This window comes from Dermacentor andersoni, chromosome 3, assembly GCF_023375885.2.
Source record: "Dermacentor andersoni chromosome 3, qqDerAnde1_hic_scaffold, whole genome shotgun sequence".
Taxonomy (NCBI): Eukaryota; Metazoa; Arthropoda; class Arachnida; order Ixodida; family Ixodidae; genus Dermacentor; species Dermacentor andersoni.
In genome coordinates this window covers 95,225,743-95,252,460 of record NC_092816.1, presented here as the reverse complement: position 1 = coordinate 95,252,460, position 26,718 = coordinate 95,225,743, and the positions used below count along the sequence as shown (strand labels likewise).

Here is a 26,718-nt window from a genome sequence, read left to right as displayed (position 1 = left end):
TCGTAATCTCTAACACGCGCACCCAAGGTAAATTGGTTGACGTTATATGTGGCAAGATACAGAATAGAATTTCTGCAATGATGTTTTATCTACTTCTTTGTGTAGTATCATTCCACATACGTATAATTGTCTTAAGTATCCTCATCCTGCTTCTGTGTCGGTGAAATAAGGTGCCTTCAGTATGGGTACTGCATCGACCAGGCATGTGCTCTATCGGGAACCGGCATGTGATCTACCATACGAGTTTTCGCTGAAGGCTTCTTTTGAGGCCTCATAATCGTCATAGGCAGAGAGGCTTTCTTACTGAAACCAAAATTCACGTAAGGCTTCATTCTAAACAGTAAATATCAGAGAAATAACAGGCAACACCGCGTTACAGAGGTAACACACCGTTCCGAGGGGATAAGAGAAGTGGAATTACGTACGGGGTATACCTCCACTGCGCCGAATGGAGTGGCAGTGGAGTGGATGGCCCTACTCCGCAACTCTGGTGCCTATCGACTGGTTCAGCAAACATAACGTTACGCAGGAATAGCAGAAAGGAATCAAGAACACCGCCGCCTAAAATCAAAATTTCATTTAATGGATGCAGAAACTTATATATCAACGCAAAAAAAAAAAAAACAAGAATGTTTAGCTGTGGTGTGGGCTAGGCGTTCTCTCTCCCCATCTCGAGCTCGCCGAATCGCTTGGGGTCTGAAGGTCCTGCTTCTTTCCTGACATTTCAGTGTAAAGAATGTTTTGTAGCGTTCTCGTTTAAACCCCAATGCTCGTCTCCGATGCTCGAGCGCTCACCGGCTTTCTAAGCATGCGTACACTAGCGCAGCCGCAGTGATTATGACGACGACGGCACGACGACAATACGATGATGATTCTGAAATAATGAGGATAGAGTAACCACGGCACCATGACTACAACGGCTTGAGGACGATGGGATGACGATGAGTGTATGACGATGGTGACGTCACGAAGACGGCATAACGAGAACCGTACGGAGAAGCTGGAATGACGACTATGGAACGACCACGACGGCAGCACAACGATCATATGACAACGAGTGCGTGACGGTGATGGCATGACAACGACTTCATAATAACGATATTATGACGAGGAGGGAATGACGTCGCTGGAACGACGGCGGCATGATGGCAACGGGATGACGACGACTGTACGACGGCGATGGCATGACAACGACGTCATAATAACGATATTATGACGAGGAAGAAATGACGTGGCTGGAACGACGGCGGCATGACGACAACGGGATGGCATGTACAACGGCGATGGCATGACAACGACGTCATAATAACGATATAATGACGAGGAAGGAATGACGTCGATGGAACGACGGCGGCATGACGACAACGGGATGACGACGACTGTATGACGGTGATGGCATGACAACTACGTCATAATAACGATATTATGACGAGGAAGGAATGACGTCGATGGAACGACGGCAGCATGACGACAACGCGATGACGACGACTGTACGACGGCGATGGCGTGACGACGACGTCATAATAACGATATAATGACGAGGAAGAAATGACGTGGCTGGAACGACGGCGGCATGACGACAACGGGATGGCATGTACAACGGCGATGGCATGACAACGACGTCATAATAACGATATGACGAGGAAGGAATGACGTCGATGGAACGACGGCGGCATGACGACAACGGGATGACGACGACTGTATGACGGTGATGGCATGACAACTACGTCATAATAACGATATTATGACGAGGAAGGAATGACGTCGATGGAACGACGGCAGCATGACGACAACGCGATGACGACGACTGTACGACGGCGATGGCGTGACGACGACTGTATCAATAAATCGGATGACGACGAAGTGTGAGATGGCTTTACGACGACGGTACATACGGAGTGGCACGACGACATACCCAGCGGCACATGTCCGTGGAAACTGTAGACTTCACTATCTCCAGGATCGGCCCACCCCTGTGGATGGTGCCAACGGGGCAAAAACCGACGGACGAGCTAAGAAAAGCTAGCACATTAAAATTAAGTTGTCAGTCTAGGGTGTTTCTGTTCACTTCCTGTCGTCAACTTGTATGCGTCATGCTGACTGAACCAGTAGAGTTGCATTCATAAGTATCCGCGTGGATGCCCAATAAGCACCAGCTGCACCATTTTACAGCATACAAACCATCGGCTGGCCGCCCAGTGTAAACTAACCTTTCTTTCGTCGTACGGCGAACATTAAGAACTTCTACTATTTTCAGGGCTACACTTTCAAACATTCCGATAACTTTCCGAGCTCCAGCTATACATCCAAGCCGCCCGCCTGACTGTCATAGGTATATAAATGGGCGTCACCAAGGGTCCCTGCTTGAATTGATAAACAAAAGGCAGCTGAATGTATGCATGTGGTATGCTAAAACGGATGTATGCTTTACGGCAGGCTATCGAGCAAAAAAAAAAAACAATCTAACTTTCATTCATTATAGAACCACTGGTAAACCGACAAGTGCGACAAGGTTGACAAGTGAAGCAGGACACCATGCATTTCTAAAAGCGTTTTCATTTCTGTTTATCATATATGTTCAATTATTCTACGACATACTGCGAGTCTTTAGCATACTAAGAGTCCTACGACTCGCGGTATGCTAAATCTTGGTGTAGTAAGCATTGGAACGCTATGCGCAAAAGTAAAAACGCCGAGACGATGAGACGCGCCACTTAGCGCATGCTTCGCAGAGCAATAGAGTCCGGCAGTGCAAGAACTGGCAAGAAGGGGCAATATGTACGCAAGTGAAAAAGTAAGCCTTTGAATTGTTAGGAGCCAGATGAGTGAAGAATAATAGGCCTGAAGCTGAAACACGCATCTGAATTAATCAGTGAATTAGCAGTCTCTATGCACATGCACACTGACATACGCGATGTGAAGGGCTTGTGTGAACATCTTTATCGCATAAACTATCAGTTCCACTCAGCTATCGCCACTGGATCTCGTTCCCTCTCAAAAACTCGCCCAGCAAACCATCCTTCTCAAAATCGAAAGGGTTCGTAGTTCTTTAATTGCACTTTAGATGGCGCGACAACACACGCCTGCAGCGCGCACAGCGGTCAGTGTCTGAAATATAACGCTAGACGACTACGCGAGAAATTAAGCTTTCGAGTATCCCCACTTTTGCCCTCTTGGCGCTCGCATTCACGTCAGCAGTGAATCACCTGGGATATTGGCGTCGATTCCTTGACGGGTCTCTTGGACGGCAGCTCGGTCACCGATGAGGGCGACGCGTCCGGCTTCTCGGGGCTTGGCGGAGGTGACAGCTCGGGCGGCCTCCCGCTCTTTTCAGTCAGCGGACACGTGACACTGCCGTTGTTGTCCCCCTTGGAAACGTTGTTGGCCACCGTCACCACCGCGTCGAGAACCTCGGTTGGTATCTGAGGTGGCGTCTTTGCCGTCGACGACACCTGAATCTGCGAAATGCGCGCCCACACGGTTTCGATAAGCAAAGAAAACAGAAAAAATATCGAAATAGAAATCGATATAGAGACGATATCGAAAAGACAGGAAGTGAAACAACCGGTTTGATGCCCTACATAGGGTGATACAACCGCATGAAGTAAACAATACAGAGCTTTAGTTTGTCCACAGACTTCTTACCGTTTGCAAATTGGCGGGTTACCGGAGACGTATACGTAAGCGGTAGGGTTGGTGGCGCCATCTTGTGGCGCAGAGCTCAAACACAGAGATACTATTGCAATAAACTAGTGTATGCTACTGCGTTGCTGGCGTAATAATATTTTCGGCAGCGGCGTAATCGTAAAAACACTGCCTTTTTATGTCTTTTCTTTTTCTACAATAACATTCATGGAACACGAAAAGGGGCCCATAAGACATCGTGGTTAGGCGAAGCTGCGCAAGATGTCGCTATAAACATGAGGTAAACCGGTATACGCAAACGTCATTGCGTATACCAAATAAATAAATAAAGGAGTAAAATAAAGGAAATCACAGGAGAAATTACCTGTCGCTTTAATTGAAGTATAGCAGGTACGTTAAGCTAACCGAAAATAAAAGAAAAAGATAGCTTGACGCCTATGGGAGCCGAACCCACATCTTCCGCATTGTGTGCGCGATGCTCTGTCAACTGACATATACGTCGGACATTTATTTTATCTTTCTTATTTCCCCCTTTCTTTTTATCATAATTATGCGCATCGAGTATATGTAACAGCTCTTTCGCAATGTCGAGACACTTGTATAGAGTTACTGAAATTAAGCCCATTTCCGCGATGCCTTCCGTAACTTAATTGGTATGACAGCCTGGATAATACCAATAACGAGCCCCTCGGCCGCCCTTGCTGTTGCCACCCTGTCCTTGGACGCAGAATGAAATGATAGGAGAGACGGCCGAACCCGATGAAGAAATTTCATAACTTGATGTCTCGGCCCCTGCGCGGCATGCTTGTTCAGAATCTTTTTCGTCCTGCTCGGCATTCTGCTTTTCTTTTTTTCCTTCTTCTTTTAATGCCTTCGCATTAGGGGTGTCAGCGTGAAAAAAGTGTATGTGAGTGAAGTGTGGAAAGCCTGTCATGTGGCAGAGGTAGAGAGGATATGGGTCAGCTTAAAGGAGTCGGAACTGGGAAGGAGGGAGAGAGTGCAGCGCAGCTGGGAATGTACGTGCGAGAGAGGGAGAAGGTGGCGGCGCTAAAGCGCCGTCGCCTCAGTCCAACGTTACTATAAGAATCATTATTACACTGTTTTCGAACTATTATAGAATCAAATACCTCAGTGTGCTCCGGGCCACCTTCAGTTGCACTGCTGATCCTCAAAGAGGCTGGACGTGTGTCAAGTGAGCTCCGGAAGAACATTTTGCAATGTGGTGAATGCGCTTTCAGTCATCGATCCGGAACCTCAAAGAGGTGCGACGTAACGCTAACTCATTCTTCTCGCATCTATTGCCAAATCGTCACTGACGTTTTTTTTTGTTTTTTTTTTTTGATGATTCTTCTTGACCACACGAGATTTCGTCAAACTCACGACTCCGTCTCCACAAACATGTCTGGAAGGCAAAGCACGTTCAAATGGGCAATAAACAATAAGTTTTAAGTCGAGCTGAATCGATAGAATATTATTTTAAAACGCTGCCATCGTTTTCTGGGAGCCAATATGTCACTTAGCGGTTCAGAAAATTGCCGCCGAATGTCCCGCTGCTGCTCCTAAATTTAAACCTCCCGGACCAAAACGGACGAGTTGACGTAATATTCACGTGACCTCCCTCTACGGCACTCTCCGTGTGTCGGCCAGTGCTGACGTCACAGAAGAGGTACCGTAGTCCACGACAGGTGGTCCCACTCCAATTTTTCATTTTCGTCATTTTTCTCGCTTGTAAAACGTTGAATACGACTGACTTCCGTATTTACTCGTGCAATGCCCGCACTTGTTCTTTTTCCTTTTCTTTTAGCTTGTACCAAGTACCTCGAATTACGCTAAGACTACTATTCAAATAAATGAAACTACTGGCGGCCGGCTATTGACACATGTACAGTGCCCGACCAATTTGTCGGACATGGACTATTACCATGTTTTAGCGCCTTGCGGTAATTAAACAGAATGGGAGAACACCCGGACGCTTAGTCAGGCAATATTTCCACATTTTCGGGCTCTAAAGGGGGGGGGGGGGGGGGAGGCTCTACACGTGGGCAGGGGCTTAAACAAGGGTGAGCCTTACACGAGTAAATGCGGTAATTCGTTATTACAGAAGTCAAATATTCAATCTTGCTCGACTTAATATTTCTTTCTTAATCTTGCTTTCTTAATCTTGCTCGACTTAAGCGTCCTTTATAATATCCCCACGAATCTATATTTGTCCGGTTCAAACGTTGTCACTTGCGTAGCCGCATGACCTGGTGTCCACCTCTCATTACACGCGTGAAGGCAAATGTGCGCGACGACAAAGAGGTCTGAATGCCCACCTTTGAGGCGGCGGCGTCTGCCCTTCGACAGAGCAAGCAGCAGACGTGTGCGTAGAAGAACTTGAAGCTGTGCGCCAAGATGTTGCCGATGTTGGACAGGCAAAGCAGCATCAGCGGGATGCCTATGATGGCGTACAGGATGGTCACCACCTTTCCCGGCGGCGTCTTTGGCGCGATGTTGCCGTACCCTGCACACAACAAGACACGGTCACGCGTTTTAGGGGGCTCGTGCTCCTGAAACGGAGACAGCTGTTTCTTGCCATTCGTCTTCGTCGCACTCGTGAGCTGTGATTAATTGATTGATTGATTGATTGATTGATTGATTGATTGATTGATTGATTGATTGATTGATTGATTGATTGATTGATTGATTGATTGATTGATTGATTGATTGATTGATTGATTGATTGCGTTAGAAATGCTGTCAACTTTTGTCGCCGGCCTTCCGTATTTGACAATCATATGAACAGACCGAAATGACAAGGAAATGAACACCAAACACGCGCGTACGCGCGCACGCGTATCGAGCACTTAACCTCAACGCTCTGAACCTATGAGCAAAGTCTCTTTGGGAGCGCGTCGCATAACGCCTCTATAAACAGGTATATAGAAAACGGGAATTCATCAATTTCAATGTAACCGATTGAGCGTGCGATCACGTGCTGGACTGGTGGCCACGTGCGCGAAGCGGAGTTTAGGTCTGCGGCCGACCAGCCGGCGGCTACATACCGCGATCGCATATATAGTGTGCGCGCTTACTGGACGGAGCGGCACGAGCTCGTGTCCGTGCATGGGCCTGTACAAGCCAATAAGGTTCCAGACTGGTTTCGTGCAGCACAGCCTAAACTGACAGCGTCGCGGAGTCCATGTCGCGGCGGTGCCTACACGCACGTCAGGCTGCGCGATGGGTGAACGCGAAACGCACCCGCGGCCTCGGCCATCCCGAAACCTCAAGTATAAACTTGATTTTACTAAACCACAGCACTCAGCAGAAGTCCGTGAACAAACTTTCTGCTGCGCTAGCGCCCTATGAAACAACGAAATTGACACTGCGGTCGTAATTCGATTCTTTTTCCTACTGCCCAAGTATTCGACCATTTTTCTGGCATTGCACATGTCCGAAAAATTGGTTGGCGACTGTAAATGTGTTCGTAGTTGGCCGATTGGTTGCATGATTTTGCATATCGGCTGGAGTGCTAGTTCGAGGCTTCAGTGAGCATCGTGTAGGCTATGGTTGGGCGTCGCGTTCACCAATGCCTACGCGTTCCGCATAAGGACGGCCGACACCGCAGCTTGTGGCGATTGCGGTGACGCGGAGACAATGCGGCACGCTCTTTGCGAGTGGCCGAAGTACAGCGTGCAGGGGCAAACGCTTTCCGTTGAGGAAGGAAGGAAGGAAAAAGTGCAGAAGGAAAGGCAGGGAGGTTAACCAGTTTAGCTTAACCGGTTTGCTACCCTACACATGGGAGTGGGATGGGGGGATGAAAGATCGGGAAGGGAAAGAGAGAGAGAGCACATAGCAAAGCACACACATCGTTCGTTAGAGTCCATCCCTCTTGCGTGGTACGGGATATCACTGTCACAGCCACTTGTCCAATCCCGTCTCTTTCAAAAACCGAAGTACCTTCGTCGCCTTCAGCTGCGATGTCTTCTGTCGGCGGCATGTGAAAATCCTTTCGAGGGACGATGGTCTGGTGTCAAGGGACTGTCGGTAAACATTATATTCAGGACAGTCGCACAGAATTTGTTCCAGCGTCTCCTCGCAAAGACAGGTATTGCAGAGAGCGTTGTCGGCCATTCCAATGCGAAATGAGTAAGATTTCGTGAAAGCCACGAAATTGATAAGCGATAAAGCAGAGTCGCCTCTCTTCGGCGGAGTCCAGATGGCATACAGAGATGCATCAAAGAGGGCAGGTGGTATTGACGGTCGCTCCGGTTGGTCTGGCTGTTTGGTGTGCACCATAGAGAGAGCATGATCTCCTGTGCAAGCACTCGAAGTCTGCTAGCTGCGTCGGACCGTGAAAGTGGTATGGCCTCTTCTTGTGTGTCTTCAAGAGCTGCCCGTTTCTTCTGCTCTCTGCTTCTTATGCACGAGAGGTACGCGGACAGTGTACATATTTATACTGATGGCTCCACAAACATCCAGTGTTCATCCGGTGCTGTGGTTGTACCAGCAAGAGCTTTTACCATCAGCTTTAGGACTGACCACCCAACAACACCGACGTCTGCGGAGCTAGCTGCCCTTCGCGCTGCACTTTATTTCGTCAATCGGGAGCCACCTCGACAATGGTCAATCTTCAGCGACTCAAAGGCAGCCCTACAATCTGTGCTATCAGCTATGCGACGCGGGCCATTCGAACAGCTCGTATTTGATATTAGATGTCTACTCCAGACATCACAGGAAAAGGGACACCACGTGACGTTTCAGTGGCTGCCAAGTCACTGGGGCGTCATAGGAAACGAAGACGCCGCTTTCCGTTAAGTTGAACCAGTTGGACTACCAGCTTCTGTCGGAAGAAACAATTTTGCGACATCGATGCTATTTAATATCGCATCAGAAGGCCTTGCAAGTGCTACCGCAGTTCTTGAGATGGACCAGCCTCTGTGAACGCCTGTGACTGGAACGCCTTTTCTCTTACCTGTTCCTGTTCCTTTTTGCTCTCTCTCTCCTTGCCCTTTTTCCAACTCCTATATCCCCCTCCCCAGTGCAGGGTAGTAAACCGGCAACTCGCCCCTGGTTAACATCCCTGCCTTTCCGCTCTCGCTCTCTATAAGCCCGCCTCGTGTAAGGCCCGCACCAAGTAAAAAAATAAAGAAAGTGTCGGCCTTACACGAGTAAATGCGCTAAGTAAATATCATATCTGCCATCCCCATCTCTGCCATCATCTTGCCATGCTCCTCTTCCTGTCCTTTAGCGCCCCTTACAGTTTCCGTCCACTACATGCATACCTCCGTTAATATATATGTCAGCAGCAACTTCTTGCCATCACATTTCTTTTGTTTGCTTGTTTGCTTGTTTGTTTGTTTGTTTGTTTGTTTGTGAAGTTGTTTAAGTTAAGTTAATTTAGTAAATAATTTTAGCTTAAGTTAATTAAGTTAAGCGTGTTAAGGTTGTTTGTTTCAAGTTCCAGAGCTTGGAACATTCCGCGAAGGGGGGGCAGGGGGTGCTAGAGAAAGAAGGCGGGTAGGTAGTACATAGCACATAAAAATGCTTAATTTAGGGAAAGCTGCACAAATATGGTACTATAAAATTATAATAAACAAACAATTGATATTACAGCCTCATCGGTCGAGCTACGTACTTGTCGAGCAGACACTTATATTGTCCAAGGGAAAACACGGGGAAGGCGGGAGATGGAAATGCAAGACGATGAGCAAAATGAGAACAAGGTGAAAGTAGGAGCCACGTTTCGACAAGTGGACCTGTCTCCTTCAAGGCGACATATGCTTTCTTATATAACGTAACTCGGATACTCATATTGTCCGAGTTACGCATGCTGCTTGCGCAGTCGAAAGCCCTGGAAACCTTTTTGTCGAGCTTGCTCGATCGAAATTTAGACAGCCGGAATTTCGGGCTAAGGTTAGCAGCTCCTTCTCAGAATAACGCCGAATACAGCATTTGGCCGGACGTTTGAAGCACATGTGACAGCTTAATTTACATCATTTCGTTCAAACTAGCCTCGTCATAAGTGGATTTCTTGCAGGCTCGCATTACGTTGTAAAACAAAGCTCCTAGAGAAAATGAATGTCTAATTGTAGCTCTTGATCTAGACTGTTCTGAAAGAAAAATAAAACGTTTTTGTCCTATGTTTCAACTAACTACGCGAGGCTTTCAAAGGCAGTTTAGTGGTGATACGTCTGTACAATGACATCTCTACACAATCTGTACTCACCTCGATCTGAGCTGCGTCCCACTATAGTGCTTATAGCATTACAGACCTCAGTAAGGCTCTAAATAAGTATTGTGTTAGGAGTGAGAGGAGGAGGAAAAAAACTTTACTCTGGTCATGTGCATGGTGTTGCCACCTGCCTGGCTAGTCCCATGTCGGGACCGGGAGGTCAAACCTCCTAGCCCTATCAGAGGCGTACTGGACAGAGCCAGGATTTCAGGGATGTGATCGTGGGATCTAATCATTCCTAAAAACCGATTCCGGGAAATGCCAGGGCCGAGCGACCCACACTCCAAGAGCATATGTTCAAGCGTGCATATCTCCTTTTTGCATGCTTTTGCATATAATATTCATGTATGCTCTGCAATGGCATACCATTCCTTCACTTGTGTAGGTGAATAGCTAAACTGTGTTTATAAATGCCCAAGTGTAACTGCTTTTGCTCTGTTTAGCTTATAGTGAGAGGATATAAACTCCCTCCTTCCTATGTAGTAATGTTTTGTAATTTCATTGTATGTAATGAGCGTATCTCTCTGTAGGTTCTCCAATCCAGTAGACTCAAAACCATATGTAAAAGCGGCCCGGTCTAAAAGTTCGCGGGCGACGCTGTTGGCCGATTCATTTGGATTGACAGGAATGTTATCAAGTGAACCAAGGTGCGCCGGGAACCAATAAATTTAATGTGTAACATTTGTTTGTCTTATGTTAACCTGGCAACGTTTAACGCTAGAACGTTATCTAGTGAGGCTAGTCTAGCAGTGCTATTGGAGGAATTAAAGGGCAGTAAATGGGATATAATAGGGCTCAGTGAAGTTAGGAGGCCAAAAGAAGCATCATCATCATCATCAGCCTAGTTACGCCCACTGCAGGGCAAAGGCCTCTCCCATACTTCTCCAACTACCCCGGTCCTGTACTAATTGTGGCCATGTTGTCCCTGCAAACGTCTTAATGTCATCCGCCCACCTAACTTTCCGCCGCCCCCTACTACGCTTCCCTTCCCTTGGAATCCAGTCCGTAACCCTTAATGACCATCGGTTATCTTCCCTCCTCATTACATGTCCGGCCCATGCCCATTTCTTTTTCTTGATTTCAACTAAGATGTCATTTACCCGCGTTTGTTCCCTCACCCAATCTGCTCTTTTCTTATCCCTTAACGTTACACCTATCATTCTTCTTTCCATGGCTCGTTGCGTCGTCCTCAATTTCAGCAGAACCCTTTTCGTAAGCCTCCAGGTTTCTGCCCCGTAGGTGAGTACTGGTAACACACAGCTGTTATACACTTTCCTCTTGAGGGATAGTGGCAACCTGCTGTTCATGATTTGAGAATGCCTGCATATACAGTGCTAAAAAGCGGGCGTGTCCTGTGCTACCGGGGCATAGCAGAGTGACGAGAACTAGGAGTCGGATTCCTGATTAATAAGAACATAGCTGGTAACATACAGGAATTCTATAGCATTAACGAGAGGGTAGCATGTCTTGTTGTGAAACTTAATAAGAGGTACAAAATGAAGGTTGTACAGGTCTACGCCCCTACATCTAGTCATGATGACCAGGAAGTCGAAAGCTTCTATGAAGACGTGGAATCGGCGATGGGTAAAGTCAAAACAAAATACAGTATACTGATGGGCGATTTCAATGCCAGGGTAGGCAAGAAGCAGGCCGGAGACAAGTCAGGGGGGGAATATGGCATAGGCTCTAGGAATAGCAGAGGAGAGCTATTAGTAGAGTTTGCAGAACAGAATAATATGCGGATAATGAATACCTTTTTCCGCAAGCGTGTCAGCCGAAAGTGGACGTGGAGGAGCCCGAATGGTGAGACTAGAAAAGAAATCGACTTCATACTCTGCGCGAACCCTGGCATCATACAAGATGTAGACGTGCTCGGCAAGGTGCGCTGCAGTGACCATAGGATGGTAAGAACTCGAATTAGCCTTGACTTGAGGAGGGAACGGAAGAAACTGGTACATAAGAAGCCAATCAATGAGTTAGCGGTAAGAGGGAAACTAGAGGAATTCCGGATCAAGCTACAGAACAGGTATTCGGCTCTAACCCAGGAAGAGGACCATAGTGTTGAAGCAATGAACGACAATCTTATGGGCATCATTAAGGAGTGCGCAATAGAAGTCGGTGGTAACGCCGTTAAACAGGAAACCAGTAAGCTATCGCAGGAGACGAAAGATCTGATCAAGAAACGCCAATGTATGAAAGCCTCTAACCCTACAGCAAGAATAGAACTGGCAGAACTTTCTAAGTTAATCAACAAGCGTAAGACAGCGGACATAAGGAACTATAATATGGATAGAATTGAACAGGCTCTCAGGAACGGAGGAAGCCTAAAAGCAGTAAAGAAGAAACTAGGAATAGGCAAGAATCAGATGTGTGCGTTAAGAGACAAAGCCGGCAATATCGTTACTAATATCGATGAGATAGTTCAAGTGGCTGAAGAGTTTTATAGAGATTTATACAGTACCAGTAAGACCCACGACGATAAGGTGAGAGAGAATAGTCTAGAGGAACTTGAAATCCCACAAGTAACACCGGAAGAGGTAAAGAACGCCTTGGGAACTATGCAAAGGGGGAAGGCAGCTGGGGAGGATCAGGTAACAGCAGATTTGTTGAAGGATGGTGGGAACACTGTCCTAAAAGATTGGCCGCCCTATATACACAATGCCTCATGACCTCGAACGTACCGGAATCTTGGAAGAACGCTAACATAATCCTAATCCATAAGAAAGGGGACGCCAAAGACTTGAAAAATTATAGACCGATCAGCTTACTGTCCGTTGCCTACAAAGTATTTACTAAGGTAATCGCAAATAGAATCAGGAATACCTTAGACTCCTGTCAACCAAAGGACCAGGCAGGATTCCGTAAAGGCTACTCAACAATAGACCATATTCACACTATCAATCAGGTGATAGAGAAATGTGCGGAATATAACCAACCCTTATATATAGCCTTCATTGATTACGAAAAAGCATTTGATTCAGTCGAAACCTCAGCAGTCATGAAGGCACTACGGAATCAGGGTGTAGATTAGCCATATGTAAAGATACTGGAAGATATCTATAGCGGTTCCACAGCCACCGTAATCCTCCACAAAGAAAGCAACAAAACCCCAATAAAGAAAGGCGTCAGGCAGGGAGATACGATATCTCCAATGCTATTCACAGCATGTTTACAGGAGGTATTCAGAGACCTGGAGTGGGAAGAATTGGGGATAAAAGTTGATGGAGAATACCTTAGCAACTTGCGATTCGCTGATGATATTGCCTTGCTTAGTAACTCAGGAGACCAATTGCAATGCATGCTCACTGACCTGGAGAGGCAAAGCAGAAGGGTGGGTCTGAAAATTAATCTACAGAAAACTAAAGTAATGTTTAACAGTCTCGGAAGAGAACAGCAGTTTACTATAGGTAGCGAGACACTGGAAGTGGTAAGGGAATACAACTACTTAGGGCAGGTAGTGACCACGGATCCGGATCATGAGACTGAAATAACCAGAAGAATAAGAATGGGCTGGGGTGCGTTTGGCAGGCATTCTCAAATCATGAACAGCAGGTTGCCACTATCCCTCAAGAGGAAAGTGTATAACAGCTGTGTCTTACCAGTACTCACCTATGGGGCAGAAACCTGGAGGCTTTCCCTCTTACCGCTAACTCATTGATTGGTTTCTTATGTACCAGTTTCTTCCGTTCCCTCCTCAAGTCAAGGCTAATTCGAGTTCTTACCATCCTATGGTCACTGCAGCGCACCTTGCCGAGCACGTCTACATCTTGTATGATGCCAGGGTTCGCGCAGAGTATAAAGTCGATTTCATTTCTAGTCTCACCATTCGGGCTCCTCCATGTCCACTTTCGGCTAACCCGCTTGCGGGAAAAGGTATTCATTATCCGCATATTATTCTGTTCTGCAAACTCTACCAATAACTCTGCTCTGCTATTCCTAGAGCCTATGCCATATTCCCCCACTGACTTGTCTCCGGCCTGCTTCTTGCCTACCCTGGCATTGAAATCGCCCATCAGTATACTGTATTTTGTTTTGACTTTACCCATCGCCGATTCCACGTCTTCATAGAAGCTTTCGACTTCCTGGTCATCATGACTAGATGTAGGGGCGTAGACCTGTACAACCTTCATTTTGTACCTCTTATTAAGTTTCACAACAAGACATGCTACCCTCTCGTTAATGCTATAGAATTCCTGTATGTTACCAGCTATGTTCTTATTAATCAGGAATCCGACTCCTAGTTCTCGTCACTCTGCTATGCCCCGGTAGCACAGGACACGCCCGCTTTTTAGCACTGTATATGCAGGCATTCTCAAATCATGAACAGCAGGTTGCCACTATCCCTCAAGAGGAAAGTGTATAACAGCTGTGTGTTACCAGTACTCACCTACGGGGCAGAAACCTGGAGGCTTACGAAAAGGGTTCTGCTGAAATTGAGGACGACGCAGCCAGCTATGGAAAGAAGATTGATAGGTGTAACGTTAAGGGATAAGAAAAGAGCAGATTGGGTGAGGGAACAAACGCGGGTAAATGACATCTTAGTTGAAATCAAGAAAAAGAAATGGGCATGGGCCGGACATGTAATGAGGAGGGAAGATAACCGATGGTCATTAAGGGTTACGGACTGGATTCCAAGGGAAGGGAAGCGTAGTAGGGGGCGGCAGAAAGTTAGGTGGGCGGATGACATTAAGACGTTTGCAGGGACAACATGGCCACAATTAGTACATGACCGGGGTAGTTGGAGAAGTATGAGAGAGGCCTTTGCCCTGCAGTGGGCGTAACTAGGCTGCTGCTGCTGCTGCTGCTGCTGCTGCTGCTGCTGCTGCTGCTGCTGCTGCTGCTGCTGCTGCTGCTGCTGCTGCTGCTGCTGCTGCTGCTGATGATGATGATGATGATGATGATTATGATGATGATGAATTATTCTCGCAGCCTGTGGGGCAATCCTGCCCCTATTGAAAGCTCTAATAGCCGTTTTCGAGTCACTATATATTTCTCTGTATCTATTGTCTGTTAGTGCCAATGCAATGGCAACATGTTCAGCGACTTCAGGTTTGCTAGTGTAGATCGTGGCGCAGTTGGTGCATTTGCCCTGGTGATTCACTACCACCGCAGCGAACTTAGTTCGATTCTTGTAGGCAGCCGAATCAACAAAGCAGGCTCCTCTGCACCCTTTATAAATTTTCTTGATTAACGCCATGGCTCGTGCAACTCTCCTGTTGATGTTATGTGTTGGGTGCATATTCCTGGGTAGCGGTGTGACAATTATGTTGTCTGCGAATTCTTGATGAACTGTAGTGAAGTGTGCTGGATCCGCAATAGGATTGATAATGACCTTGTCCAGGATTGATCTTCCCGTGCTGATTGCAGATAATCTGGCTATTTGTGATATTTCTTGAGCCTCCGCGATCTCCATGGTCGTGTTGTGTTTTCATAACTTGAGAAATTTTTCAGTGCTAGTTTGAAATTTGGAGCCCCAATGTGCTTTAGCGACCTTCTTCATCGCTGCGTCAAGCTTCTTGAGTTGAACCTGCGTCCAGTTGCACATGTCAAAGTATGACAGAGTACGAAAGAGTTAGTACAGTTGTCATAGTGTATGTATCAGTCTGGATGCTTCAGTGTGTTTCTTTGTTTGTTTGTTTGTTTGTTTGTTTTCATTCACTCTTTTTCTTTCAACCCTTACTATCTCAACCAGAATGTCAAGTCTTTCGATAGGCTAACATCTTCGTACACCATTAAATTACCTCTACCTTTCTCTGTTGTCAAATGCATTGAGGAAAAACTCGTCAGCGAATCGGGCAGAGCTGACCAGTTCTCAACGAATTCTGCACTACCAATCCTCGCGTCTTTGGCTGTGCTTCAATGTTGCACATCGATGACATGCACCTGCGTCCGCGTTTTAACATTAATGCGTTTTTCGCGGTCATTTAGCTTTGCGCAATAGCTGGTGCTGTTCATCTGTTCATCAAGCACAAACAGCTTAAGGTCTGACTAGAGAGTACATCGCACTTGCTACGAACAACTACAACTTCGCAACTTACATTTAAGTGCTTTTTTTTTTTTTGTTTCGGCGACAAGTAGGTACCACTACTTTTATCTGCAGCCAATTCACATAACTTTCCTACAAGAAATTGCTAGAAGTGTCACCGGTAGCTGCACCCATGGCACTTCAATAAACATGGGAATAATTACCTTACGTGTGCTATGGTGTAATGGGATGCAACAATATCGAATAAGAACTTTGACGCTCTTTTCTGTCCTGTGCCGTTCTTCATAGTGTTTCGCGCCCTAATACAACTTCACAAGTATGGGTGCCCAATCATCCCAGCAACGAGTAAGGATAAGTTGTGCATATGCGTGTCCCTTCTTCGTTCGACGTCCTGTCTTTGTGCGCTCAAAAGTCTCTTAAGGACCATGTAAAACCAATTCGCCCAAAACGTAACGCTTCTGAGGGATAAGTGATTTGCCTTTATTTCGTCTTTCTGTCTACAAACGGCTCTGTGACTTCGAAAGGTGATGGTTTAGGAGAAAATATTGCGTTCCAAGTTCACAATAGTGATGCATGCGGACAGAATCTTACTGCTTTCGTGCGTTCAGAAAAATACGATGTCCTCGAAATTTATACGGTAAAGCACAGTAAACAGTGCCAAAAATAAAATCTGAACCCACAAGCACCAAGATCTGGCAAATACATGTGCTGCTCGCAATTCCCACAGTAACTGAACGATTCTGAAGACTTGCCTATAGTAAACTTTGCAGGAAACCATATATGCAGCACAGAGAGGGGATTATTATCTTTCGCTTCGCGCCCGAGCTGTAGGCCGCCTGTGGAAACATACGTCGTCCAGATTTAGTATGGCGCGTTTGAAAGCGCTAGCCGTGACTAATGGAAGCTCCGCGTCAAAAAATAAGTTTTTCTCGACGAGATGTTCAGTAAACGTTGACAGTTCAGCGTCAGCCGGCCCTCAGGCGTCATCGCGACCACAGCGACAGGGTCTGTGCGTCATCCGCCTCTCAGAAACTCCATTGACCGGCGTATACGAGGCTTTCAACGGAGCCGCAACGATATTTCGAAAGTGTCAACAGAAACAGAGTCGAAAATGGCAGCCAGAAATGTTCCCACGCAAGTAAGTAGCAGGCAACCCAGGCGGAGGGAAAGTTTGACGCACAGGGGTGCCGACACGAGCGACGAACGATGTATGCGTCAGCCTATATCCCCGCAGCTGCATTTGGGCCGGCACGTCTCCACTTCCGGTGTCTTGCATGTGGGCGCTCCTTCGACTGCGGCATCGCACTTTACTTTTTTTTGTGCTTTTCTGTGCCTTTTTTCTTTCTTGCTTCTCTGAAACTCTGCTTTTGCAAGGCTATTGCGAGCAACCGACGGATAATATAACTTTCCATTCGGAGGTGCCCGTCCGTGAAGTACAGTTCGAGCAGGCTGGCAACGCAATTGCTCGCTGAAACTCTCTCAACTCGCCTGGAACCTTGATTCTTCGAAGGCGGCAACCAAACGGGGCACAGACGGTTTCGACACATCGCCAAGCGCTATGGAAGTGCGTGGCGAAACATACATCCTCCCCGGTAACACAGTAGCAGCGCCTGGCTTGCTTCGTGAACTTACGCAGCGAATTGCGCCGTACACCTTGAATTTCGGTTATGACAGTCCACCAAGGGGCGGCCACACTTGGGCTTACCGAGCCGGTCCGACTGGGTCCGACTTGCCGCGTCTCGGTCCGAGTCTCGAGTCTCGGTCCGACTTGCGGCTCGCGCTCGGCGACTTCGTCGGGCAGTCACCGTCCTCTATAATATAAATGCGTGCAACTTTGAGTTTGCTTTTGCCAATGTGTTCGCGCTTTCGAGAACTTAATTGCGAATATGGCACTCTCAGAAACTATGTGTTCCTTAGCAGTGCTAGCCGCTTTCCAGGAAAGAAAGAACAGTCGAAAGGCAGTCTAAGAGGCCCGAAACTATACCCCATTTCGCTGCCACTCTCCGACAATAAAGCGAACCCTTTGGTGGCTGTATCAGTATGCATGTTTGGCCATCCTTACACTAAACCCGTGCTGGTACTTTCAGTCCTGTAACAGCTACTTTTAAATCTCGTAGAAATCCTTACTTTTGGTGTAAACGAAGGAGAAGGCTTAGAGACTGTCAAGAAAGCCCCGTCGCGAAGATTCTAATTGTTTTTGGAAGCGTTCCGACAGCGCTCAGGAACATATAGAAGTTTAGTTTCAGGATTGGAGTGGCAGTGGACGTGCGCTAAAGGTGGCACTAATATTGCTCGAATGCGTCCCTAATAAAAACTAAATAGTGGCTGTTTTTCTCGGGCATAGTCAGTTCAACAACACTAATGTTGTTCAAAATAAAACGAAGTTATGTTCAAAACGTTCCACATGCACTGCACGAACTTTGCGCGCTCAGACACTGCAGTAGTATTACCTGCCGCAGTCTGTTAACAAACGTAATTGTGCAGCAGGACCCTTGCTTGGAAGCATGATCCTTAAGGAGGAAACGCAGAATGAATAAAAAAACAACTTTACAAACGAATTCCAATATGAACCCAGAAATACGAAGGTCGACCACAGCATGTGTAGGTATCACCGTCGACATAGCTCTTTCTATTTAAGCCTAAAGAACCCGCCCCCTAAAGACCAAATAGTCAATCTTACTGCCTACGCGAGTCGCGTAGTAATTTATTGTTGCAGTAGATACAGTATACATTCAGGGCAACACCAGCCATTTTTAAAGAAGTGACACGGAAATGTCTAAGATAAACGCACGGCTTCTTGACAGTCACTTTTCTGCTACCGTCACAGGTGCCGCAGCCACGTCTATGTTGCTTGTTAGCAAATCTATAGAACTAGTGTCCACAACATAGCAAGCCAAGTAATTATGGTGGTTTTGCTGTATATTCGGAATTGTACACCTCATCTACACAAGATCACAAGGAAAACTTAATGCTGTACAGCACCTAATGTTGGCCTGAAATATCCATGCTTCAACTTGAACTATGCTTTCTTTCTTTCTTTCTTTCTTTCTTTCTTTCTTTCTTTCTTTCTTTCTTTCTTTCTTTCTTTCTTTCTTTCTTTCTTTCTTTCAGGCTAGAAAGGAATGATAAAGCCAACAGAATGGGAGCAGTAAGAACTAAGTTTTAAGACTAGAAAAGCTGTTACAAAGAATATCGCGCCATAAGTTGGCATGAAAAGTTTTCAGTTGGCGGCACACTTTACGGTGCGTCTTTGGAAAATTTTTTGCGGCACGGCACCACAGAAGCCTTGAGGAGAGATAAGACTCTCACGAATCGTCGCATCTAGGCTTAATATCGTTACCCAATTTCTTTTTTTCTTTAAGTAGTCGTGATCATCACGTTTCTTGCTTAGTTCCTGAGTGGCAATGCAACTCCGACGCTTTTTCTTCCGCGATGAAAAAGTACATGGTAGCCGTCACAATCCAATAACAATAAAAAAAAGAACTTTGTTCTGTTTATCGCAGCCGAATAGGACACGAGGGAAAGTAAATAGAGAGACGCACACAAACGAAGCAGTCCACGGGAAAGTTGCGGGGAAGAATATATGTCCATTGTTCGTCCCAGGATCTTCGGGAAAGGCTGCATTTTCACCACCTTTCTTCGTTCATTCTTTCCGCTCTACAGAAAATGAAGCGGGCTCTGCAATACCACAAGATCTCAGAGTTGTCACTCATTTGTACATTTCACTACTTCCCCAACTCACGAAAGAGAGAATGAACTTAAGCGCAGAGTTCTTTCCACCGGGGACTAACACGCTTTGTGCGACATCAAGAGTTGTGGCAAAAAGCGCGCTCGTCTTTCCTGAAGGCGGGAACAGCGCTGGCAAGTGTAAACTTGTGCATTTGACCTCTTTTAACTGTGCGTTTACTCCTCCCAGGACGTGCGACCGCCGGCTGCTCTGAAGTTTGTTTTCTGCCTTCGACTTTGTAACCTCTTGCGACATGAAAAGCCACGCTAACAAAGGACATCGTGATGCTGGGGCGAAGTTGTGGGCACCGTTCCATAATCGCGCTGCCTGCACGCGTAGTAATGAAAAAAAAAAACCATTTGTCGGTGACGTTGCGCAATAAAGGCTGAGAGTGTGTGGCCTAATGTGGGATGTTCTAGCCGGCTCATACTCTGTACCGGAGGAGGCGAAGGCTTACGGATCGTTCTCATCAGTTTGGACACGCAACAAAGATAGTTCTACAATATCTCCAGTGGATCTTTTCTGCACGTTATTGCTGATCGTCGGGCAAAACGGCACGTCTTCAAGGTTCATCGCGATGCTTATCTGAGCCCCGATAAAGGTTCACTGAAATCTGAGTCGTTCGATCTTCTCAATCAGAAAAAAGGGGATTTCAGAGAGAGCGCAGAGGGGACAGGGGGTTGTTAGGACTACGTCGTCAGTCTGACAAATTCAAGCACGTTCGCACGTGACGCAAAGAAGGGTATTCATTTGTACTGCATGGTCACGACACGCTTAGCCATTGGTTATGGTTACGGTAAATTCCGGGGCTCGGCATCATTTCTCGTGACATACTGTGCAAGGCATGACCAGATACATTTGTCATGTCAGAAGGACGCATCCTCCTCTTTTCTCCGCTTCCCTTCTCCGTCATATTTTTTTGTATGTGCATTTCCTCTTGCTGCAACTTCATACAACTGTTGTGCGTAGCGGCGGAAGTTACAAGCCTCTATATCTGCTTCTTTCTTTGCACTTTTTTTGTTTTTGTCAGAGGAACCATAATTCGTTCCACGTAGAACTTTCGTCCTTTTCACAGTGCGTCGCCAAGTGTGTCGCCACCCTTATTGCAAAAGGAGCGGGAGTGCGCAGTATACAAGTTCCTCAACGTGTACGCGCTCAAACACCGACTATGCTCGCAACCGACATCGGAGGACGAAAGGCAAAGCCGTGTAGCAGCGTCGTCGCGACGTCTGGGCGCACTGCAGGCCGAGCTGCAGAGGAAACGAGCAAAAGATGTGCAGCGGGGCAAAGACCGGCAACAACAGGCTCGTTAAAGACTAGAATAGACGGACGAAAACAAAAGCCCACGGCCCCACACAACCGCTGCCCTTGTCAAGGCCGGAAGATTGCGCAAAAAAAAAAAAAAAACCAACAAGGGGGCGGCTGTGTCGGCCAAACCGAGACTAACGTAACGACGGCGCCGTTACATGTGCTCGGTGCAAGCGATCCGCGTCCGACGTTTAGTGTCGCCAAACAAAGAGATCCCACCCGCACGGCTGTATATCGAATATGAGGGCTAAGTGAATGCCGACGCCCGCTTGCTTCAGCCCTTCTGTATAGGCTGCGTTAAGCGGGTACAACAGTTAAGCGGGCATCGGAGAAGCAATCAGGCTGGCAACCTTCGCGGATGAGAAACCACGAGGAACGGGGAAAGAAATGCGAAGAAAATAGCTGCTGATGAGAAAATCACGACTGCAGCAGCGTCGTCGCGCGAGTAGCGGGAAACTATAAAATGGAGCCGTTGACGGCAATCTTGACGTGCATTTAGCGAAAGTGAAATGCCGGAGTGTTTCAGCCGCCGTAAAGCGATACGTTGCACGCGATAATGTATTTACGCAAAGCGCTAGCCTTAAAGGGAACTGCGGCTTCGAAGCACTAAAAGCAGCACAGCGTACAGGAGGTTGGCGGGGTACACTGCAGGCGTTTGGGCTGACACGTTTGACGAACGGGCAGTAAATACAGAGAAGCATTGTAACATCTTTACCGAGAAGAACGTTATCCTGTTTTTCAAGGAAGTTATCGCGCACGTACACGAACAAAAAGTTTAAAAAAGAAACACTGAAATTGAGTTCTTCTGTTGTTATGATCCCCATCGCAATCAGTGCGGGGGCAGAGGGCGTCTTCTCCCTTTTTTTTTTTTATCTATACTTATTATTCCTCCGCGACTTCTATCCTGTACCCCTCTTGGACACGGACATTATTTTGACAGACAGTTTTGTGTGGGCTTTGAGCTTGGCGCATGTGTAATACTTGCGTCTGGAGTATTGGCGTGCTCTGACACACAAAACTTTTATGTCAGTGTGTCGATCATGCTTGGGAACACAGCGCAAGCATGCTAGGCTTGTCTCGTCTTAGCTGCAGCATCATGTAAATCCGAATCATTAATTCGGGCTTGTTGGTCTGTCATACTGGGAACCGCATTAGCGCTAAATAGACAGGGAAAGATATAGACGCTGTGTGTTGCTGTGTGTTGCCTTGTGTTGTTGTTTCTATGCTTCTGCCTGTCTGTTTAGCGCTATTGCGATTCCCATTAATCTATGCGGTTATGCGATTACGCATAAATTGTGCACGGCACGCTTGCGTGCGCCATTACACCGTTATATCACGAAGCGAATGCGTGAATCGTCCGTGACTGAAATTTCAGGAAAATGCGCGCAGCCCATGTACACAATTCGTCTGAGCGAAAGCGATCTCATGCAAGGCTTCTTTCGGCAAAAGCTGAGAAAAGCTTTCCACGCACCTCTGCAGCTTGAGTATTGTGGCACTTAAGTTGTTTTTGGAAGTTGTTTGATGGATTTTATTTTTCTAAATATATTTTGGTGTTAATAAATGTGTTAACGGCTGCTGTAAAGCGGCATGTTGGCTATAAGGGGCGCCGTCGTGAAGATCTCCCATTTTCGCTGTGTGTGGCTCTCCGGCGCTCGCCGAAAAGTTAGCTTTAATTTCGCCCCCATATAAATGCCATCAATGCGGCATGGAGTCGGACTTGCTTCCTCGCGCGATAAAGCGGAACGCCAAAACGGATAAGCCACGGAAATGGACCTCTGCATAAATGTTCTGTGATACTGTTTCATGGGAGCGTTATCACGTTCGCAGCGACCAACTACGTCGATAGAGAGGAGGTGTCAGTGATGAGGACGAGGACGATACGGTGGTTAGCCAACGAGAAATCATCGAGTTGGTTCCGTGAGGAGGAGCCAGGAAAGATAGCTAAGAACAAAGGAGGGGGGGGGGGGGGGGGGGGGCAGGATGTAAGTAATCGCGGAAAAAAATGAGAAACACAACCTGAATTGTCGTAGGCATCAACGAGTTGACATGAAAAAGCTTAGCGACGTGCTTTTATTTCCATTCCTTACTGTTTTCACTCTTCACTTCACTTCACTTTATTTCCTTAAAGACCCTCATGTGAGGGTATTACATAAGGGGTGGGACACATATAGGTTAACAACAGTATACAGAAGAATTTTGAACGAGGTATACAAACAAAAATGATTATTGTGATGCAAGCGCACGCGTAATTTGGTTAAGGAACATAGATGGGCATGTGATGGCAGCAAGTTCTTGGGGAAGGCCGTTCCAGTCGCAAGCAGTCCGGGGGAAGAATGACGAAGCAAAAGTTTTTGTGTGTGCTCGTGGTCGTGACACCTGCTCCTGATGTCCAGTGCGAAGAGAGAAACGTGGTGGGGGAGGGCAGATGTAGGGTTCCTGTGATAGCTCGGAATAAAAGAATTTATGAAATAAACCCAAACTAGAAATGTGGCGACGAAGTGCAAGAGTGGGTAAGTTGGACTGCGATTTCAAAGAAGATATGCTGATATCAAAAGAGTACGAGGAATGAATGAATCTAGTTGCCCTGTTTTGAACTGATTCAAGTGAATTAGTAAGGCATACTTGTTTCGGGGACCAGATGGGCGATGCGTATTCTAATTTTGGTCGAACTAGTGATTTGTATGCGAGTAGCTTAACATGCAGGGGGGCAGAGTGGAGATGACGCTTTAAGAAGCTAAGCGTTTTGTTAGCAGATGAAATAATATTCGCGATATGGCTATTCCACGTAAGATCATGACTAAGATGAACACCGAGATATTTATATGATTGGACAGGGTCGATAGGAACGTTAGAGATAGTGTAGGGAAACAGGAGAGGATTACTGTGACGGTGGAAAGATATATATTTGCATTTGTTTATATTAAGAGTCATTAGCCAGTCGTTGCACCAGTTTTGTACCAGATTTAGGTTAATTTGTAGGGATTGTTGGTTAAAGGTGTCAGTAACTGTTTTGTAAATAACGCAATCGTCGGCAAACATCCGAATATGGCAATCTAATTTCTTAGGTAGGTTGTTAATATAAATTAAAAACAAAAGAGGCCCTAGGACGGATCCTTGGGGTACCCCTGAGGAAACTGGTAGTAGGTTAGACATTTGTTTATTAATGACGACTGATTGGGAGCGGTGAGTCAAGAATTCTTTTATCCATGCTAGTATGTCACAATGCAAGTTTAGGCTGGAAAGTTTCAGAAATAGGCGGTTATGGGGTACCTTGTCAAATGCCTTAGCAAAGTCGAGGAAGATTGCGTCGGTTTGGAGGTTAGCGTCAAGGTTGGCATGCAGGTCGTGCACGAAAATGGCTAGTTGAGTCTCACAGGAGTAACCTTTACGAAATCCATGCTGTGATGAATGAAAGAAATTATTTGAGTCCAGAAACTGCATTGTTAAAGAGTAAATGACGTGTTCCATGAGCTTGCAGGGTATGCTGGTAAGTGATATGGGGCGGTAGTTAAGTGGTGAATCTTTTTTACCCGACTTGTGGACTGGGACGACCTTCCCCACTTTCCAGTCGTGGGGTATGATACCTGTAGAAATGGACTGCGAGAATAGTAAGCATAAAAACTTGGCAGACGTGTGGCGAGTGTTTTTCAAGACCTTTGTGTTGATTTCATCAAACCCGGTAGATGAAGAAAGTTTTAATTTATCTATAAGAAGGGATATGCCGGTTTCTGAGAACGTAACGGCTGGCATTGCAATTGTAGGGTCACTGGCTGTCATGAGGGGTGGTGGTTTTTGTTCTTTAGTGAATACAGATGCGAAGGCAGAATTAAATATGTTGGCGCACTCAACGTCTGAAATAACACGTCCAGAATCGTCAGTCAGGGTAACAACGCGCGAAGATTGGGGGTTTAAAAGCTGCCAGAATTTAGTCGGGTTATCTGTAAGTATGTTTGGCAAATCGATGTGGTAAAAGGAACGTTTAGCGTTTTTTACTGCGACCAAATACGCCTCTTCAGCAGCGTAATACTTTTCCCATGCGCAGTCTGTTCTGCTCAGTTTAGCACTTCGGAAAAGGCGTTTCTTTTTATTTTCTAATCTTCCCAGAGTCTTGGTAAACCATGGCTTGTGGTGGTTAGCGCGGAAGTTGCATTTGGGAATATATTTATTAGTCAATTCATTCATTTTATGTTTAAACATTGACCAGTTTGTGTGGATGTCTTGTTCGTCAAATGACCCCTGATATGATGGAAAAAAGGCCTCCAATTCCGCGTTGAAGGCCTCATAGTTTCCTTTGTTGTAGAGAGAAATTGTTTTTTGGCAAGTTGCTTTTGTTATTGGAGTGAGGTTAAAACATGCATGGATGACTTTATGATCGCTGATTTCACGGAGATAAGTAATAGCGTTCAGGCTGTCGGGGTGGCTAGATAGTATTAGGTCAAGAATGTTAGCAGTATCTCCGGCGATGCGTGTAGGCTGGGTTACTAGTTGGGCTAGGTTAAAAGTTAAGCAGACATCCATAAATTCATGGGATTCATCCTGTCTAAAAATAGAATAATTAGGGGCACACCAATCTATGCCAGGATAGTTGAAATCCCCAAAAAGAAGAATGTGTGCCTTAGGGTGTCTAGTTTTAAGTTCGTTTAAAATGTTGTGCACTTTACGGGGGAATTCGGGGCTATTGTGAGGGGGTCTATAACAAACGCCAATTAATATAGATACTGGTGTGGCGCGACAAAGGAGCCATAATATTTCAAGGTCTGATGAGATATTGATGTGGGAACACTGCAGCTTATTGCTTGTAGCAATAAGGACGCCACCCCCTCGAGAGTTTGTGCGATCAGTGCGGAAAAGATTACAGTTAGGTAGGTTACAAAGAACTTCAGCGTCGCTTATATTATCAGTCAGCCAGGTCTCTGTCAAGATGAGCAGGTTGCTGCCCGTTGAAGACACGAGGCTGGACACAAGATCGCTCTTTGGAAGCAGGCTGCGTATGTTGGTGTAGATAACCGAGAGGCAAAGATTCTCTCGAGGGGCGGTATCGCAAAGATTAGGTTTGTGACGATGGCGAGGTAAGCGCTATGCTATTTCCGTAACCGTTTCTGTGGCAGCATCGAAGGTGTAGCGTTTCTTTCAGAGAAACAAAGTTTTGTACCGCAGGGAGAACGGTCCGGTTTTTGCTTTTGCGAATGTGACAAGGTGTTTGCGTGCTGTACGAACAGGAAGGGAAAAGTCTTCTCCAATGCTAAAATTGGTGCCCTTTAACTTGGGCCCGTTTGAGAGGACAGTTTCTTTTGTTTTAGAGGACAAAAATTTAACTATAATCGGCCGCTGACGGCCATCTACGTAGCGGCCCAAACGATGTGCACGCTCAATTTGACATGGGTCCAAGGTTATCCGTAGTTTGTCACAACAATGACGGATTAGCAATGCTTCCGATTCAACGAACGTTTCGCGCGAATTAGAATCCGAAAGGCCATAAAATATCAAATTGTTGCGGCGTGACCTATTTTCGGCGTCATCTAACCGAGCTTCAAGGTTAGTAACAAGAGCAGCAGTCTTAGCGGATACAGATTGGGCAGACTGCAGATCGGTTTTGAGAGTTGAGACACCCTGGAAAACACTTTCTAGATCTGCTACGCTCTTGCTCAAGTCAGAAATGGTTGTGTCAATAGAACGCATCTGATGTTTAAGGTCCTGTACATCTGTGATTATTTGGTCCTGACCGGTTGACAACGTCTCCAGTTTAGCAAGAACACGGTCCAATCTGTCAGGACCAGGGTTCGTCTCTATATCGCCCGACAAGAGCAGGAGGTATTTCATAACACCAAAACATTCACC

At 46.4% G+C, this 26,718-nt stretch overlaps 1 protein-coding gene across 1 annotated transcript in view; it reads right to left on the bottom strand.

Moving 5' to 3' along the window:
• The window catches only part of LOC126541983 (potassium channel subfamily K member 18-like), a 109,016-nt gene that overhangs the window by 8,227 nt on the left and 74,071 nt on the right, over window positions 1-26,718 (bottom strand). Inside the window, exons 2-3 of the mRNA XM_050188954.2 lie at window positions 5,961-6,148; window positions 3,207-3,458 (exon numbers count right to left, since the gene is read on the bottom strand). Of these exons, the coding sequence (XP_050044911.1) occupies window positions 3,207-3,458; window positions 5,961-6,148 (440 nt within the window). The remainder of the gene's footprint in view (window positions 1-3,206; window positions 3,459-5,960; window positions 6,149-26,718) is intronic.